The sequence below is a fragment of the Bombina bombina genome, chromosome 3, assembly GCF_027579735.1.
Source record: "Bombina bombina isolate aBomBom1 chromosome 3, aBomBom1.pri, whole genome shotgun sequence".
NCBI lineage: Eukaryota > Metazoa > Chordata > Amphibia > Anura > Bombinatoridae > Bombina > Bombina bombina.
The window spans coordinates 103,809,521-103,825,441 of record NC_069501.1 but is presented as its reverse complement, the minus strand read 5'-3'; the positions used below and the strand labels follow the sequence as shown (position 1 = coordinate 103,825,441).

Sequence of the window (15,921 nt, the reverse complement as noted above, 5' to 3'; positions counted from 1 at the left end):
GATCCGTATGTATTTTCTGAGTCTGGATTTTGACATGCTATGGATAGCAGCATAAGCCAAAACACGAAACACAGATTTGATTAAAAAGGTCAAAGTCCTCTCAATTATGTTTTACATATTTTTTACATTGTTATACATTTTCTTAATATTGTGTCATAAGAAAAATACCTTTTATATAAGATCACTAAGAATTCACAAAACATATCCAGAAAGAAAAATCACAGCGACTGGGTTGAGAATCCTGTTGCTATCAGAAGCAGTCTGTATGTGATAAAGTAAAGACAATGGATTTTAGTTTCTGTGAGAGCCACTATAAAATAATAGCAACAGTATCTTATTGCAAAGACTATATGAACTTCTGTCTGAGCTTCTCATTAACCTACCTGTGGTCAATCAGGGTTTGGAATTGTTAGTGGGGAATGAAGAAGTTTGGCTTTATGTCTGAAATACCCACAACTACATAATACAATAACAACGTATATGTAGAAATTGAGAATATTTTTTTTTCTTCTTTTTTGCAGATAAAATCTCTTTGTGTCTCAGTCCTTGACTCAAACGTGCTTGTGCAAAGGAATACGTTGGAGAGTCTTCTCTTCTTTTTCCCATTCCACACATGCCTGGTACGAAACGTAAGGAATATTTAATGAGGGATTTGACACATTTAGTGTTGGTTTTTTTACTACCCAGATCTCTTACATTCCCCATAACTACAGAAGATTTCCCAGGTGTGCTTGTTGATTGAATATTACATGTATTATGCGCATTACTGACTGTTAGGTGTATTACATATATTGTGTGCATTACTGACTGTTAGGGTGTATTACATATATTGTGTGCATTACTAACTGTTAGGGTGTATTACATGTATTGCGCGCATTACTGACTGTTAGGTGTATTACATGTATTGTGTGCATTACTGACTGTTATGGTGTATTACATGTATTGTGTGCATTACTGACTGTTATGGTGTATTACATGTATTGTGTGCATTACTGACTGTTAGGGTGTATTACATGTATTGTGTGCATTACTGACTGTTAGGGTGTATTACATGTATTGTGTGCATTACTGACTGTTAGGTTGTATTACATATATTGTGTGCATTACTGACTGTTAGGGTGTATTACATGTATTGTGTGCATTACTGACTGTTAGGTTGTATTACATATATTGTGTGCATTACTGACTGTTAGGGTGTATTACATGTATTGTGTGCATTACTGACTGTTAGGGTGTATTACATGTATTGTGTGCATTACTGACTGTTAGGGTGTATTACATGTATTGTGTGCATTACTGACTGTTAGGTTGTATTACATATATTGTGTGCATTACTGACTGTTAGGGTGTATTACATGTATTGTGTGCATTACTGACTGTTAGGGTGTATTACATGTATTGTGTGCATTACTGACTGTTAGGTTGTATTACATATATTGTGTGCATTACTGACTGTTAGGGTGTATTACATGTATTGTGTGCATTACTGACTGTTAGGGTGTATTACATGTATTGTGTGCATTACTGACTGTTAGGGTGTATTACATGTATTGTGTGCATTACTGACTGTTAGGTTTATTACATATATTGTGTGCATTACTGACTGTTAGGGTGTATTACATATATTGTGTGCATTACTAACTGTTAGGTGTATTACATGTATTGTGTGCATTACTGACTGTTATGGTGTATTACATGTATTGTGTGCATTACTGACTGTTATGGTGTATTACATGTATTGTGTGCATTACTGACTGTTAGGGTGTATTACATGTATTGTGTGCATTACTGACTGTTAGGTGTATTACATGTATTGTGTGCATTACTGACTGTTAGGGTGTATTACATGTATTGTGTGCATTACTGACTGTTAGGGTGTATTACATGTATTGTGTGCATTACTGACTGTTATGGTGTATTACATGTATTGTGTGCATTACTGACTGTTAGGGTGTATTACATGTATTGTGTGCATTACTGACTGTTAGGTGTATTACATGTATTGTGTGCATTACTGACTGTTAGGGTGTATTACATGTATTGTGTGCATTACTGACTGTTAGGGTGTATTACATGTATTGTGTGCATTACTGACTGTTAGGGTGTATTACATGTATTGTGTGCATTACTGACTGTTAGGGTGTATTACATGTATTGTGTGCATTACTGACTGTTAGGGTGTATTACATGTATTGTGTGCATTACTGACTGTTAGGGTGTATTACATGTATTGTGTGCATTACTGACTGTTAGGTTGTATTACATATATTGTGTGCATTACTGACTGTTAGGGTGTATTACATGTATTGTGTGCATTACTGACTGTTAGGGTGTATTACATGTATTGTGTGCATTACTGACTGTTAGGTTGTATTACATATATTGTGTGCATTACTGACTGTTAGGGTGTATTACATGTATTGTGTGCATTACTGACTGTTAGGGTGTATTACATATATTGTGTGCATTACTGACTGTTAGGGTGTATTACATGTATTGTGTGCATTACTGACTGTTAGGTTTATTACATATATTGTGTGCATTACTGACTGTTAGGGTGTATTACATATATTGTGTGCATTACTAACTGTTAGGTGTATTACATGTATTGTGTGCATTACTGACAGGGTGTATTACATGTATTGTGTGCATTACTGACTGTTATGGTGTATTACATGTATTGTGTGCATTACTGACTGTTAGGGTGTATTACATGTATTGTGTGCATTACTGACTGTTAGGTGTATTACATGTATTGTGTGCATTACTGACTGTTAGGGTGTATTACATGTATTGTGTGCATTACTGACTGTTAGGGTGTATTACATGTATTGTGTGCATTACTGACTGTTAGGGTGTATTACATGTATTGTGTGCATTACTGACTGTTAGGTGTATTACATGTATTGTGTGCATTACTGACTGTTAGGGTGTATTACATGTATTGCGTGCATTACTGACAGGGTGTATTACATGTATTGTGTGCATTACTGACTGTTAGGTGTATTACATGTATTGTGTGCATTACTGACTGTTAGGGTGTATTACATATATTGTGTGCATTACTGACTGTTAGGGTGTATTACATGTATTGTGTGCATTACTGACTGTTAGGTGTATTACATGTATTGTGTGCATTACTGACTGTTAGGGTGTATTACATGTATTGTGTGCATTACTGACTGTTAGGGTGTATTACATATATTGTGTGCATTACTGACTGTTAGGTGTATTACATGTATTGTGTGCATTACTGACTGTTAGGGTGTATTACATATATTGTGTGCATTACTGACTGTTAGGGTGTATTACATGTATTGTGTGCATTACTGACTGTTAGGTGTATTACATATATTGTGTGCATTACATATATTTATTTATTTATTTATTTTTTTCCAAAAAAGCTTTATTGAAAGGTATTCAAAAGGTTACAAGTTTTTCAAATTTTTCAAAGATGCATGTGAAAACATAGTTATGCGGTCAATACATTGCGAATTGCGATGTCTAACAATAACAGGTGAGAACCATTCTTCCCCTAGCTCCCCTAGACATGATAAATTACTGACCGCTCGTAGAACATGTGGAGTTTTAGCTCCAAAGAGATCAGAACACAGGTCAAAGGTCAATGTGCACTTGTATGTTAAAAAGTCCAAAAGTCCAGCAGTGCACTTTTCCTGGTGTTTTACGGCCAATCCTACTAAGTTATATATACATAAAGGGGGAGAAAGAGGAGGGGGGGATTGTTTGGGGTTCGTTTGTGCAAATCTCATGAAGATTAGGCGGGGGGGATAGGTAAGTATGAGGGAGGGAAAGGAGGAAGGATGGGGGAGGGGGGGGACAGTGGATGGGTCAGAGGTCCGTGCAGTAGTCAAAGTTTCCCTACACTATCCGTTGTCTGTCCGTTGTCTGTGTGTCGCCCAGTTCTCCAACATCATCTCGTGTGTATCCACAGTCCCTTGTTGGATGTGGTGATATCTTTCTAGGTGTAGCAGCGTATCTACTTGTTCTTGCCATTCCTTAAGTGTCGGAGTGGTGCTGGATTTCCAATGCCTTGGGATCAGCAATTTAGCTCCATTCAGCATAATCAGTAGTAGTGCTCTACTGGCTTTACTAGGCAATTTGGGCAATGAGAGGTATAGTAATGTTTTTGGGCTGTTCTGCAGAGGTTTCCCCAGGACTAGTTCCATGTGATTAAGGACACCAACCCAATAATCATCTAGCTTGGGGCATTCCCACCATATGTGTGTTGGTGTGCCAGCTGCGCCACAGTCCCTCCAGCATTTGCCTGAGGCCTGTTTATAAATCTTCTGTAGCCTGCTGGGCGTGAGGTACCACCTTGCTAGGCATTTGAAACTGGATTCCTGCACTCTCATGGAGATTGAGGCTGACTTGGTCACTAAAAAGGCGTTCTGCCAGTCCCCCTGGTCAATCTCAGTTTGCCATTCCTTTTCCCACATCTTCGTGTAGGAAGGGGGTGTCTGGGCGTCATCTGACAGTAGCAGTTTATAGAGTAGTGAGATTGCATGAGCAGTTGGTGAGTCCTTCAGGCACGTGTGCATTACATATATTGTATGCATTACTGACTGTTAGGGTGTATTACATGTATTGTGTGCATTACTGACTGTTAGGTTATATTACATGTATTGTGTGCATTACTGGCTGTTAGGGTGTATTACATGTATTGTGTGCATTACTGGCTGTTATGGTGTATTACATGTATTGTGTGCATTACTGACTGTTAGGGTGTATTACATGTATTGTGTGCATTACTGGCTGTTAGGGTGTATTACATGTATTGTGTGCATTACTGGCTGTTAGGGTGTATTACATGTATTGTGTGCATTACTGACTGTTAGGTGTATTACATATATTGTGTGCATTACTGACTGTTAGGGTGTATTACATGTATTGTGTGCATTACTGACTGTTAGGGTGTATTACATGTATTGTGTGCATTACTGGCTGTTAGGGTGTATTACATGTATTGTGTGCATTACTGACTGTTAGGTGTATTACATGTATTGTGTGCATTACTGACTGTTAGGTTTATTACATGTATTGTGTGCATTACTGACTGTTAGGGTGTATTACATGTATTGTGTGCATTACTGACTGTTAGGGTGTATTACATGTATTGTGTGCATTACTGGCTGTTAGGGTGTATTACATATATTGTGTGCATTACTGACTGTTAGTAATGCACACAATACATGTAATACACCCTAACAGCCATTAATGCACACAATACATGTAATGCACACAATACATGTAATACACCCTAACAGTCAGTAATGCACACAATACATGTAATACACCCTAACAGTCAGTAATGCACACAATACATGTAATACACCCTAACTGTCAGTAATGCACACAATACATGTAATACACCTGACTGTTAGGTTTATTACATATATTGTGTGCATTACTGACTGTTAGGGTGTATTACATGTATTGTGTGCATTGCTGACTGTTAGGGTGTATTACATGTATTGTGTGCATTACTGACTGTTAGGGTGTATTACATGTATTGTGTGCATTACTGACAGGGTGTATTACATGTATTGTGTGCATTACTGACAGGGTGTATTACATGTATTGTGTGCATTACTGACTGTTAGGGTGTATTACATGTATTGTGTGCATTACTGACTGTTAGGGTGTATTACATGTATTGTGTGCATTACTGACTGTTAGGGTGTATTACATGTATTGTGTGCATTACTGACTGTTAGGGTGTATTACATGTATTGTGTGCATTACTGACAGGGTGTATTACATGTATTGTGTGCATTACTGACAGGGTGTATTACATGTATTGTGTGCATTACTGACTGTTAGGGTGTATTACATGTATTGTGTGCATTACTGACTGTTAGGTGTATTACATATATTGTGTGCATAACTGACTGTTAGGGTGTATTACATGTATTGTCTGCATTACTGACTGTTAGGGTGTATTACATGTATTGTGTGCATTACTGACTGTTAGGTGTATTACATGTATTGTGTGCATTACTGACTGTTAGGTGTATTACATATATTGTGCGCATTACAGACTGTTAGGGTGTATTACATGTATTGTGTGCATTACTGACTGTTAGGTTTATTACATATATTGTGCGCATTACTGACTGTTAGGGTGTATTACATATATTGTGTGCATTACTGGCTGTTAGGGTGTATTACATGTATTGTGTGCATTACTGACAGGGTGTATTACATGTATTGTGTGCATTACTGACTGTTAGGGTGTATTACATGTATTCTGTGCATTACTGACTGTTAGGATGTATTACATGTATTGCGTGCATTACTGACAGGGTGTATTACATGTATTGTGTGCATTACTGACTGTTAGGTTTATTACATATATTGTGTGCATTACTGACTGTTAGGGTGTATTACATGTATTGTGTGCATTACTGACTGTTAGGGTGTTTTACATGTATTGTATGCATTACTGACTGTTAGGTTTATTACATATATTGTGTGCATTACTGACTGTTAGGGTGTATTACATATATTGTGTGCATTACTGACTGTTAGGGTGTATTACATGTATTGTGTGCATTACTGACTGTTAGGGTGTATTACATGTATTGTGTGCATTACTGACTGTTAGGGTGTATTACATGTATTGTGTGCATTACTGACTGTTAGGTGTATTACATGTATTGTGTGCATTACTGACTGTTAGGGTGCATTACTGACTGTTAGGTGTATTACATGTATTGTGTTCATTACTGACTGTTAGGGTGTATTACATGTATTGTGTGCATTACTGACTGTTAGGGTGTATTACATGTATTGTGTGCTGTATGGGGCATTTGAATAGCTCTTCAGATATTTTTTAAAACAACAATAAATAAAATATAGTCAAAACTATTACCCTCAATATTTTTATGTATAAAAGTAAAATAACTAGCAAACTGTTATTTCTTAATAATGAGTAGTTAAATAAATTAACTGATGTACTTTACAAATTGAAAGTGTGTGTTAATGTAAATGAAATACATATTCCCTAAATAAATGAATAGAAGGAAATCCCAAGAGACAATAATAAACATATGTGCAAGAGCACTGTTTAAACCAGGGACCTGCACTCATAGGAGGCAGGGAAGGCAGTGCCTACCCTGCCATATGTGGCCAAAGCTTAATTAAATTTTAATTAAAACAAAAAAAAAATATATACATATTTTCCCCCCATGTAATGCTATGGAGAGGCAGGTACAGGAACGCTTCTCTCCATTGCAGTACATGGGTCAAAGGAAAAGCTGTGCTGCAGCGCCACCTGTGTTCTGTTAATATATTAGCAGCAGAAATTGGTACCAATAGGAGGCACCCCTCTTGATGCCTCCTAGCAAGTGAAGGATATATAGATTAATCAGAAGAAGGATGCAGTGAGCAGGGTCATGTGACACAACTGGAAGCTGAGGTAACCTAAGAACAGATGACACCAAGCAGAAGAGTAAAGTAGTGTTCTACATATCTTGTGATTCACAAATTGTGTTCAGATACAGCTCATTAATAGGGGGGGGGGGGGCAGTAAGTGAGCATAACCCAATACTGACAGGAAGTCAAAGGGTCAATTCAAATTTAAATCCATAATTTAAAACCCAGAGTTTGAAGTTAAGTGTGCAGTGTCCACATTATTTAAAGTAAAGTTTTTGACATTGAATATTGCTAAGCCTCCCTTTTTCATGGTTATTTGATTTAATTAGGTACAAACTCCATATATGTTATGTCTGTTCAGTCAGAGGATGCAGTTTCTATTTTTATTTTTCTCTGTGTCTCCATTTATTTAAAGACTGCTGTTAACTTGTAATTCACAAATCAATTGAAAGCTGTTGCATTGTGTTTTTAATATGTGCTGCTTTTATACAAGTTTATATTAAGAAAAAGGAGATAATGAGTCATTTAAAAAATAAGAGTTAAAAACAGAGTTAAAAAGTAGATTAATATAATTGTGCTTGTTATGCAAAACTGTGGAATGGATAATAAAGGGATTATCTATTTTTTTAAACAATACAAATTTTGGAGTAGATTGTCCCTTTAATGTTTAATGACCCTCAAGGACTGATTGCTCACTGTACGATAACCAGAACCAGAACAGCCATTTTACAAAAAAATACATGGAACAATGAATTTAAAGTTCTGGTGTTGCTCTCTTTGTTTAGGAGGACAATGAATGTCCCATATCCCTGACTAGGTCTGAAGTCATTCTCATGCTTTCAGCAGCCATCCAGACTGTGTTGAGGAGAGACATGTCTCTAAACAGGAGATTATTTGCCTGGCTATTAGGTAGGTGAAAACTGTTGTGGGTTGTATGAATTATATTGTAATCACTGCATCAAAATGCTACAGGCTCCATTTATCAAGCAAAAGAGTCTACTTTTGAGCTCTTGTAGTTGTCATAAGACTACTGTTTTTTTAACAGAGGTGTCGGAGTTAATTGCCCCACACTCGTTGTTTTCGGCGGGGGATTGGCAAGCTCTACCTAGAGCTGGCAGCACTGTGCAAGACCGTCCTGTGCAATAATAAATGTCGGCAGAGGACAAACTGTGTCTGCTGCCTGCTTACAGTCAGCATATCTTGACAGGTTCTCTTGCTGGGGACATGGGCTCTGGCCTTCAAATAATAAATGGGTCCCTATAGTCAATGTGTGCATTAGTAAGGAGACACATCAGTGAGTATATCTACACCATTCTTGTAGCTCAGACCTAGAAGAAATCATTAGTTTGCTGTTTTTAATCTGTAATGCTTTATGACTACAGTAATACCATATACTGGTTAAACTGCATTGGGGAATTTGTAAATGTAGTATTATCTGAAATTATTGAATTTTATTCTTATGTCATCTACCAGACCCTGTTAAACCTCTTTATTTTGCAGGTTCTGATATCAAGGGAGGCTTTGTGGCTCTGGAAATAAATGTTTCAGCAGGAGATGAAGATTATTATAATTTATTCTTTGTAAAGTACTCTAAAGACTTCTTAGTTCAGGTAAGAATAAGTTGTATCATTTCATCAAAGCAATTTCCTAATAAAATATACTAATGGGATAAAGCCATTGTGCAAAATGTTTGAGGTCAATTTGATTTATGTTAAACGAAAGCCACAAATGCTGTTTTATTTACTATGGCATGTAGAGTCCACAACATCATTCCAATTACTAGTGGGATATTCAACTCCTGGCCAGCAGGTGGAGGCAAAGAGCACCCCAGCACAGCTGTTAAGTGTAACTTCCCTTACCCATAATCTCCAGTCATTCTCTTTGCCTTTGTCAATAGAGGATGTGCGAAGACGGTGTCTGAAGATATTTAATCCTTTTATGGGTACTTTTCCCTGCAAGCAAGGATTAGGGGCTATGCTGTGTCCATGTCAATCTCTTTAGTAAGAGTAATGGTGGCTAATAGCAGTTAACACAAGTTTGTCTTTGCTTTATTTCTAATAATATTGCTACCCCTTCATAGAAAGCCAGGGTTGATTATTCTGTTCTTTCTTTTTCTTCAGGTCCCTGATAGAGAGTGGAGTGTCTATCACACCTAAGAAGCTTTTCCTGCCCTGCAGCTGGATCCACAGGTAAGTGCCTTTTGTCTTCTAGCTACTGAAGGACAAGCACTTTGGAGGTTAATTCCTCTAGTGGATCATCATCTGGGACATGTGTATGACCTTTACGGGTTTAAAGTTGGGCAGTTTTGCAGGCACTGATGTGTGTGAATCCTTTAGGGGTTAATTTCCCCCCCTATTTATAGAGAGATTAGCTGAAGGGTTAATTAGGTCTTTGAGCATTATAAGGATCATGGGTGATTACTTTATTAGGCTTCCCTAAAGTGATGGGGTTTAATAAGAGTTTTGTTCATTACCTGTAACTTTAGGCTAAGAGAGCCTGCCTTTTAGTGGCGCAGTTTCTTTTCTGAGGTCCGGTCACATGACCTCCGCTTTTCTTTATAAGAGCCGAGTGAAAGGCAGTGCGTGTATCTTAGCGAGGGTGAAAGATCTCGCTTTTCTGGCTTTGCTTTAGTTCTTTTCTTCGATCCGTTTTTTTCATAGCTTTCAAGTTTGACAGCCATTCTAACAGCGGATCTGCATGTGAGAGTCTCCCAGCAATTCTGGTACAACTCCGCTCCCAGTGTGGTAAGACTCCTCAGCTTGCTGAGGTATAGAGGTGTAAGAGTTTTTTATTTTCATAATCTTAAATAAATTTCTACATTATATGTTTTCACGGATTACTACTCTCTTAAAAGGACATAATGGTCACTCTCCTTTTGTAAGTGACTTAACGGTTCTTTTTATTTTTAATATTTTTTTGGGGACTTTCCACTATGGACACAGACCAAGATTCTGCTTCTCTGGATAAATGCTTATTATGTTTAGAGGCGCAAATTGTTTTGCCTATGCAATTTTGTTCCTCATATTTAGCTAAGACTCTAAAATACAAAGATAAATGATTGCCTTCTGAGCCAATTGTCTCTCGGGATAATGCTGTTCAGGATATGCTACAGCTTTCTCCTCAAACGTCCCAAGCCTTAGTGATTTCACATACAGTGCCCTGCGGTTCCTCTCAACCTCCTGGGGGTGTTTGTTTGCCAGGAGATTTTGCTGCACAGATAACTTCTGCAGTGTCTGCAGCTTTATAGGCTTTCCCTACTGCGGGTAAGCGTAAGAGGAAATCAAAACATATTTCTACTGGTAAGGTTTCTGACCCCTCTAAATCTGCGTTGGTCAACCTTTTGCGTTGGTCTGAGGAGGAGGATACTTCAGTAGCTTCTGAAGGTGAAATCTCAGACTCTGACATGATGGAGGAAATTTCAGATTTAAGCTTGAATTTCTCTGGTTGCTACTGAAGGAGGTTCTAGCTACTTTGGATGACTGTGAACCTTCGGTTGCTGTCAACCCTAAAAAGTCTACTAAACTTAATAGAGTTTATGATTCTCCCTCTTCTGTGGATGATTTTCCTGTTCCAGACAAGATGTCTGAAATTATAGCTCCGGAATGGGATAAGCCAGGGGTTACTTTTTCCCCTCTATTTAAAAAGATGTTTCCTGTTGCTGTCTACATTCGTGACTCATGGCGCACTGTGCCTAAAGTAGAAGGAGCTATCTCTACTCTAGCTAAAAGAACTACCATTCCTATAGGATAGTTGTTCCTTTAAGGGTCCCATGAATAAGAAGCTAGAGCCTTACTTTAAAAAGATGTACATCCATCAAGGATTACAGTGGCAACCTGCGGCAAGTATTGCTACAGTTGCGGGAGCAGCATCTTATTGGTGCGATGCCTTGTCTGATCTGATATCAGAAGAGACTACGATAGAGGAGATCCAAGACGGGATCCAAGACGCTGTTACTGCTGCAGCGGCTTTTTGGTTCGAGTCTCTTGAGGAGGCTCTACAGGTGGAGACCCTGTTAGATGATATTTTAGACAGGATTAAAGCTCTCAAGTTAGCTAATTCCTTTATTTCTGACGCCGTTTTTCATCTAACCAAACTAACGGCTAAGAATTCAGGTTTTGCCATTCTGGCGCGCAGGGCGCTATGGCTTAAGTCCTGGTCAGCAGACGTTACTTTAAAGTCTAAGCTTCTTAACATCCCCTTCAAAGGACAGACCCTTTTCGGGCCGGGCCTGAAGGAGATCATTTCTGATATTACTGGAGGAAAAGGTCACGCCCTTCCTCAGGATAGGTCCAATAAATTAAGGACCAAACAGAATAGTTTTCGTTCATTTCAAAACTTCAAAAGTGGCGCAGCTTCAGCTTCCTCTAATGCAAAACAAGAGGGAAATTTCGCCCAGTCCAAACCAGTCTGGAGACCAAACCAGGCTTGGAACAAGGGGAAGCAGGCCAAAAAACCTGCTGCCGCCTCTAAGACAGCATGAAGGAGTAGCCCCTGATCCGGGACCGGATCTAGTAGGGGGCAGACTTTCTCTCTTCGCCCAGGCTTGGGCAAGAGACAACCAGGATCCCTGGGCATTAGAGATTGTTTCCCAGGGATATCTTCTGGACTTCAAAGCTTTATCTCCAAAGGGGAGATTTCATCTCTCACAATTATCTGTAAACCAGATAAAGAGAGAGGCATTCTTACGTTGTGTTCAAGACCTACTGGTTATGGGAGTGATCCACCCAGTTCCAAGGGAGGAACAGGGGCAGGGCTTCTATTCAAATCTGTTTATAGTTCCCAAAAAAGAGGGAACTTTCAGACCAGTCTTGGATCTCAAGATCCTAAACAAATTTCTCAGGGTCCCATCTTTCAAGATGGAGACTATCCGAACCATCCTCCCTATGATCCAGGAGGGTCAATATATGACTACTGTGGACTTAAAGGATGCTTATCTCCACATTCCGATTCACAGAAATCATCATCAGTTCCTCAGGTTCGCCTTCTTAGACAGGCATTACCAGTTGGTGGCTCTTCCCTTCGGGTTAGCCACGGCACCAAGAATCTTTACGAAGGTTCTAGGGTCCCTACTGGCGGTTCTAAGGCCACGGGGCATAGCGGTGGCTCCTTACCTAGACGAAATTCTGATACAGGCGTCGACTTTTCAAATCGCCAAGTCCCATACGGACATTGTTCTGGCCTTTCTGAGGTCTCACGGGTGGAAGGTGAACGAAGAAAAGAGTTCTCTCTCCCCTCTCACAAGAGTTTCCTTCCTAGGAACACTGATAGATTCAGTAGAAATGAAAATTTTTCTGACAGAGGTCAGGTTATCAAAGCTTCTATCTTCCTGCCGTGTTCTTCATTCCATTTCTCGGCCGTCAGTGGCTCAGTGTATGGAAGTAATCGGCCTAATGGTAGCGGCAATGGACATTTCCGTTTGCCCGTCTACATCTCAGACCACTGCAACTTTGCATGCTCAATCAGTGGAATGGGGACTACACATATTTGTCCCCTCTGCTAAATCTGGATCAAGAGACCAGGGATTCTCTTCTGTGGTGGTTTTCTCGGGTCCATCTGTCCAGAGGAATGAGTTTCCGCAGGCCAGAGTGGACTATATTGACGACAGACGCCAGCCTTCTGGGCTGGGGCGCAGCCTGGAAGTCCCTGAAGGCTCAGGGTTCGTGGACTCAGGAGGAAGCCCTCCTTCCGATAAACATTCTGGAACTGAGAGCGATATTCAATGCTCTTCAGGCTTGGCCTCAACTAGCTGCGGTCAGGTTCATCAGATTTCAGTCGGACAATATCACGACTGTAGCCTATATCAACCATCAGGGGGGGACAAGAAGCCCCCTGGCAATGTTGGAGGTTTCAAAGATAATTCTATGGGCAGAGATTCACTCTTGCCATCTCTCAGCTATCCATATCCCAGGAGTAGAGAACTGGGAGGCGGATTTTCTAAGTCGGCAGACTTTTCATGCGGCGGAGTGGGAGCTCCATCCGGAGGCATTTGCCCAGCTGATTCAACTATGGGGCAAACCAGAACTGGATCTGATGGCGTCTCGTCAGAACGCCAAGCTTCCTTGTTACGGGTCCATGTCAAGGGATCCCCAGGCAGCGCTGATAGATGCTCTAGCAGTGCCCTGGTCCTTCAGCCTGGCTTATGTGTTCCCACCATTTCCTCTCCTCCCTCGTCTGATTGCCAAGATCAAGCAGGAGAGAGCTTCAGTGATTTTGATAGCACCTGCGTGGCCACACAGGACTTGGTATGCAGATCTGGTGGACATGTCATCCTTTCCACCATGGACTCTGCCGCTGAGGCAGGACCTTCTACTCCAAGGTCCATTCAAACATCCAAATCTAATTTCTCTGCGACTGACTGATTGGAGATTGAACGCTTGATTTTATCAAAACGTGGTTTCTCTGAGTCGGTCATTGATGCCTTAATTCAGGCTCGAAAGCCTGTCACCAGGAAAATCTATCATAAGATATGGTGTAAATATCTTCATTGGTGTGAATCCAAGGGTTACTCATGGAGTAAGGTCAGGATTCCTAGGATATTATCCTTTCTCCAAGAAGGATTGGAGAAGGGATTGTCAGCTAGTTCCTTAAAGGGACAGATTTCTGCTCTGTCTATTCTTCTGCACAAGCGTCTGGCAGATGTTCCAGACGTTCAGGCGTTTTGTCAGGCTTTAGTTAGAATCAAGCCTGTGTTTAAACCTGTTGCTCCGCCATGGAGTTTAAATTTAGTTCTTAAAGTTCTTCAAGGGGTTCCGTTTGAACCTCTGCATTCCGTAGATATCAAGCTTTTAACTTGGAAAGTTCTGTTTTTGGTAGCTATCTCTTCGGCTCGAAGAGTTTCAGAGTTATCTGCCTTACAGTGTGATTCCCCTTATCTGATCTACCATGCAGATAAGGTAGTTTTGCGTACCAAACCTGGGTTTCTTCCTAAGGTGGTATCTAATAAGAATATCAATCAGGAGATTGTTGTTCCGTCACTGTGTCCTAATCCTTCTTCAAAGAAGGATCGTCTATTACACAATCTTGACGTGGTTCGTGCTTTAAAGTTTTATTTACAAGCTACTAAGGATTTTCGTCAAACATCTGCATTGTTTTTTGTCTACTCTGGACAGAGGAGAGGCCTAAAGGCTTCGGCATCTTCTCTTTCTTTTTGGCTGAGAAGCATAATCTGTTTAGTTTATGAGACTGCTGGCCAGCAGCCTCCTGAAAGAATTACAGCTCATTCCACTAGAGCGGTAGCTTCCAAATGGGCTTTTAAGAATGAGGCCTCTGTTGAACAGATTTGTAAGGCGGCGACTTGGTCTTCGCTTTATACTTTTTCTAAATTCTACAAATTTGATACCTTTGCTTCTTCGGAGGCTATTTTTGGGAGAAAGGTCTTGCAGGCAGTGGTGCCTTCCGTTTAAGTACCTGCCTTGTCCCTCCCTTCATCCGTGTCCTAAAGCTTTGGTATTGGTATCCCACAAGTAATGGATGAACCCGTGGACTGGATACACCTTACAAGAGAAAACAAAATTTATGCTTACCTGATAAATTTCTTTCTCTTGTGGTGTATCCAGTCCACAGCCCGCCCTGTCACTTTAAGGCAGGTGTTTTTTATTTTTAAACTACAGTCACCACTGCACCCTATAGTTTCTCCTTTTTTCTTGCTGGTCTTCGGTCGAATGACTGGGAGTGGCAGTTAGGGGAGGAGCTATATAGACAGCTCTGCTGTGGGTGTCCTCTTGCAACTTCCTGTTGGGAAGGAGAATATCCCACAAGTAATGGATAAACCCGTGGACTGGATACACCACAAGAGAAAGAAATTTATCAGGTAAGCATAAATTTTGTTTTCTTTCCTTAAAAGGATAGTCTAATCAAAATTAAACTGTCATGATTCAGATAGGAGCATGCAATTTTAAACAGCTTTCTAATTTACTCCTATTAGCAATTTTCTTCGTTCTCTTTGAATCTGTATTTGAAAAGCAGGAATGTAAGCTTAGGAGCCAGACCAGAGTAACACTTGCTGATTGGTGGCTACATTTATACATTTTATGTTCTATGTTATTAGTGTACACAATACTGTAATATATGCTCCTCTAGGTATATACCTTTCATGCGTTTTACTCTTCATGCTTAATTCCAAATGCAGTCGTGCAGGATTTATCTGTATTTTAGTATAACACTGGAGATCCTTTAGAGATAAGATCTATTGGTATCTCTTTTATACCCAATGTATGAGTAATTCATATAAATGTACATACGTTTATCATGCAGATACTGAACATTAATCATTAATATTTTCATTAACAATGTACATTGTGTATTCACTTTGTATTAATATGCAGCCTCTGCTTATTCTGGACATGGATTTACAAGTATCTACTGTGTACCTGTTGGTCTATATGTGGTGCTTCTCTAGTCAGGCCACATGACAAGCTAAATATATGTTTATGCTTAAAGGGATAGCAAACTTTTAGAATAATGTTATAAAATTCTGCACACAGTGTGGAATTATATAACATTATTTTAGTGGTAGCTACAAAATCT

At 39.6% G+C, this 15,921-nt stretch overlaps 1 protein-coding gene across 1 annotated transcript in view; it reads left to right on the top strand.

Annotated features, from left to right (window-relative positions):
• Positions 1–15,921, top strand: part of DOP1B (DOP1 leucine zipper like protein B) — a 593,629-nt gene that overhangs the window by 131,383 nt on the left and 446,325 nt on the right. The window contains exons 6-8 of the mRNA XM_053705165.1: positions 522–620; positions 8,181–8,304; positions 8,896–9,005. Coding sequence (XP_053561140.1) covers positions 522–620; positions 8,181–8,304; positions 8,896–9,005 — 333 coding nt within the window. The remainder of the gene's footprint in view (positions 1–521; positions 621–8,180; positions 8,305–8,895; positions 9,006–15,921) is intronic.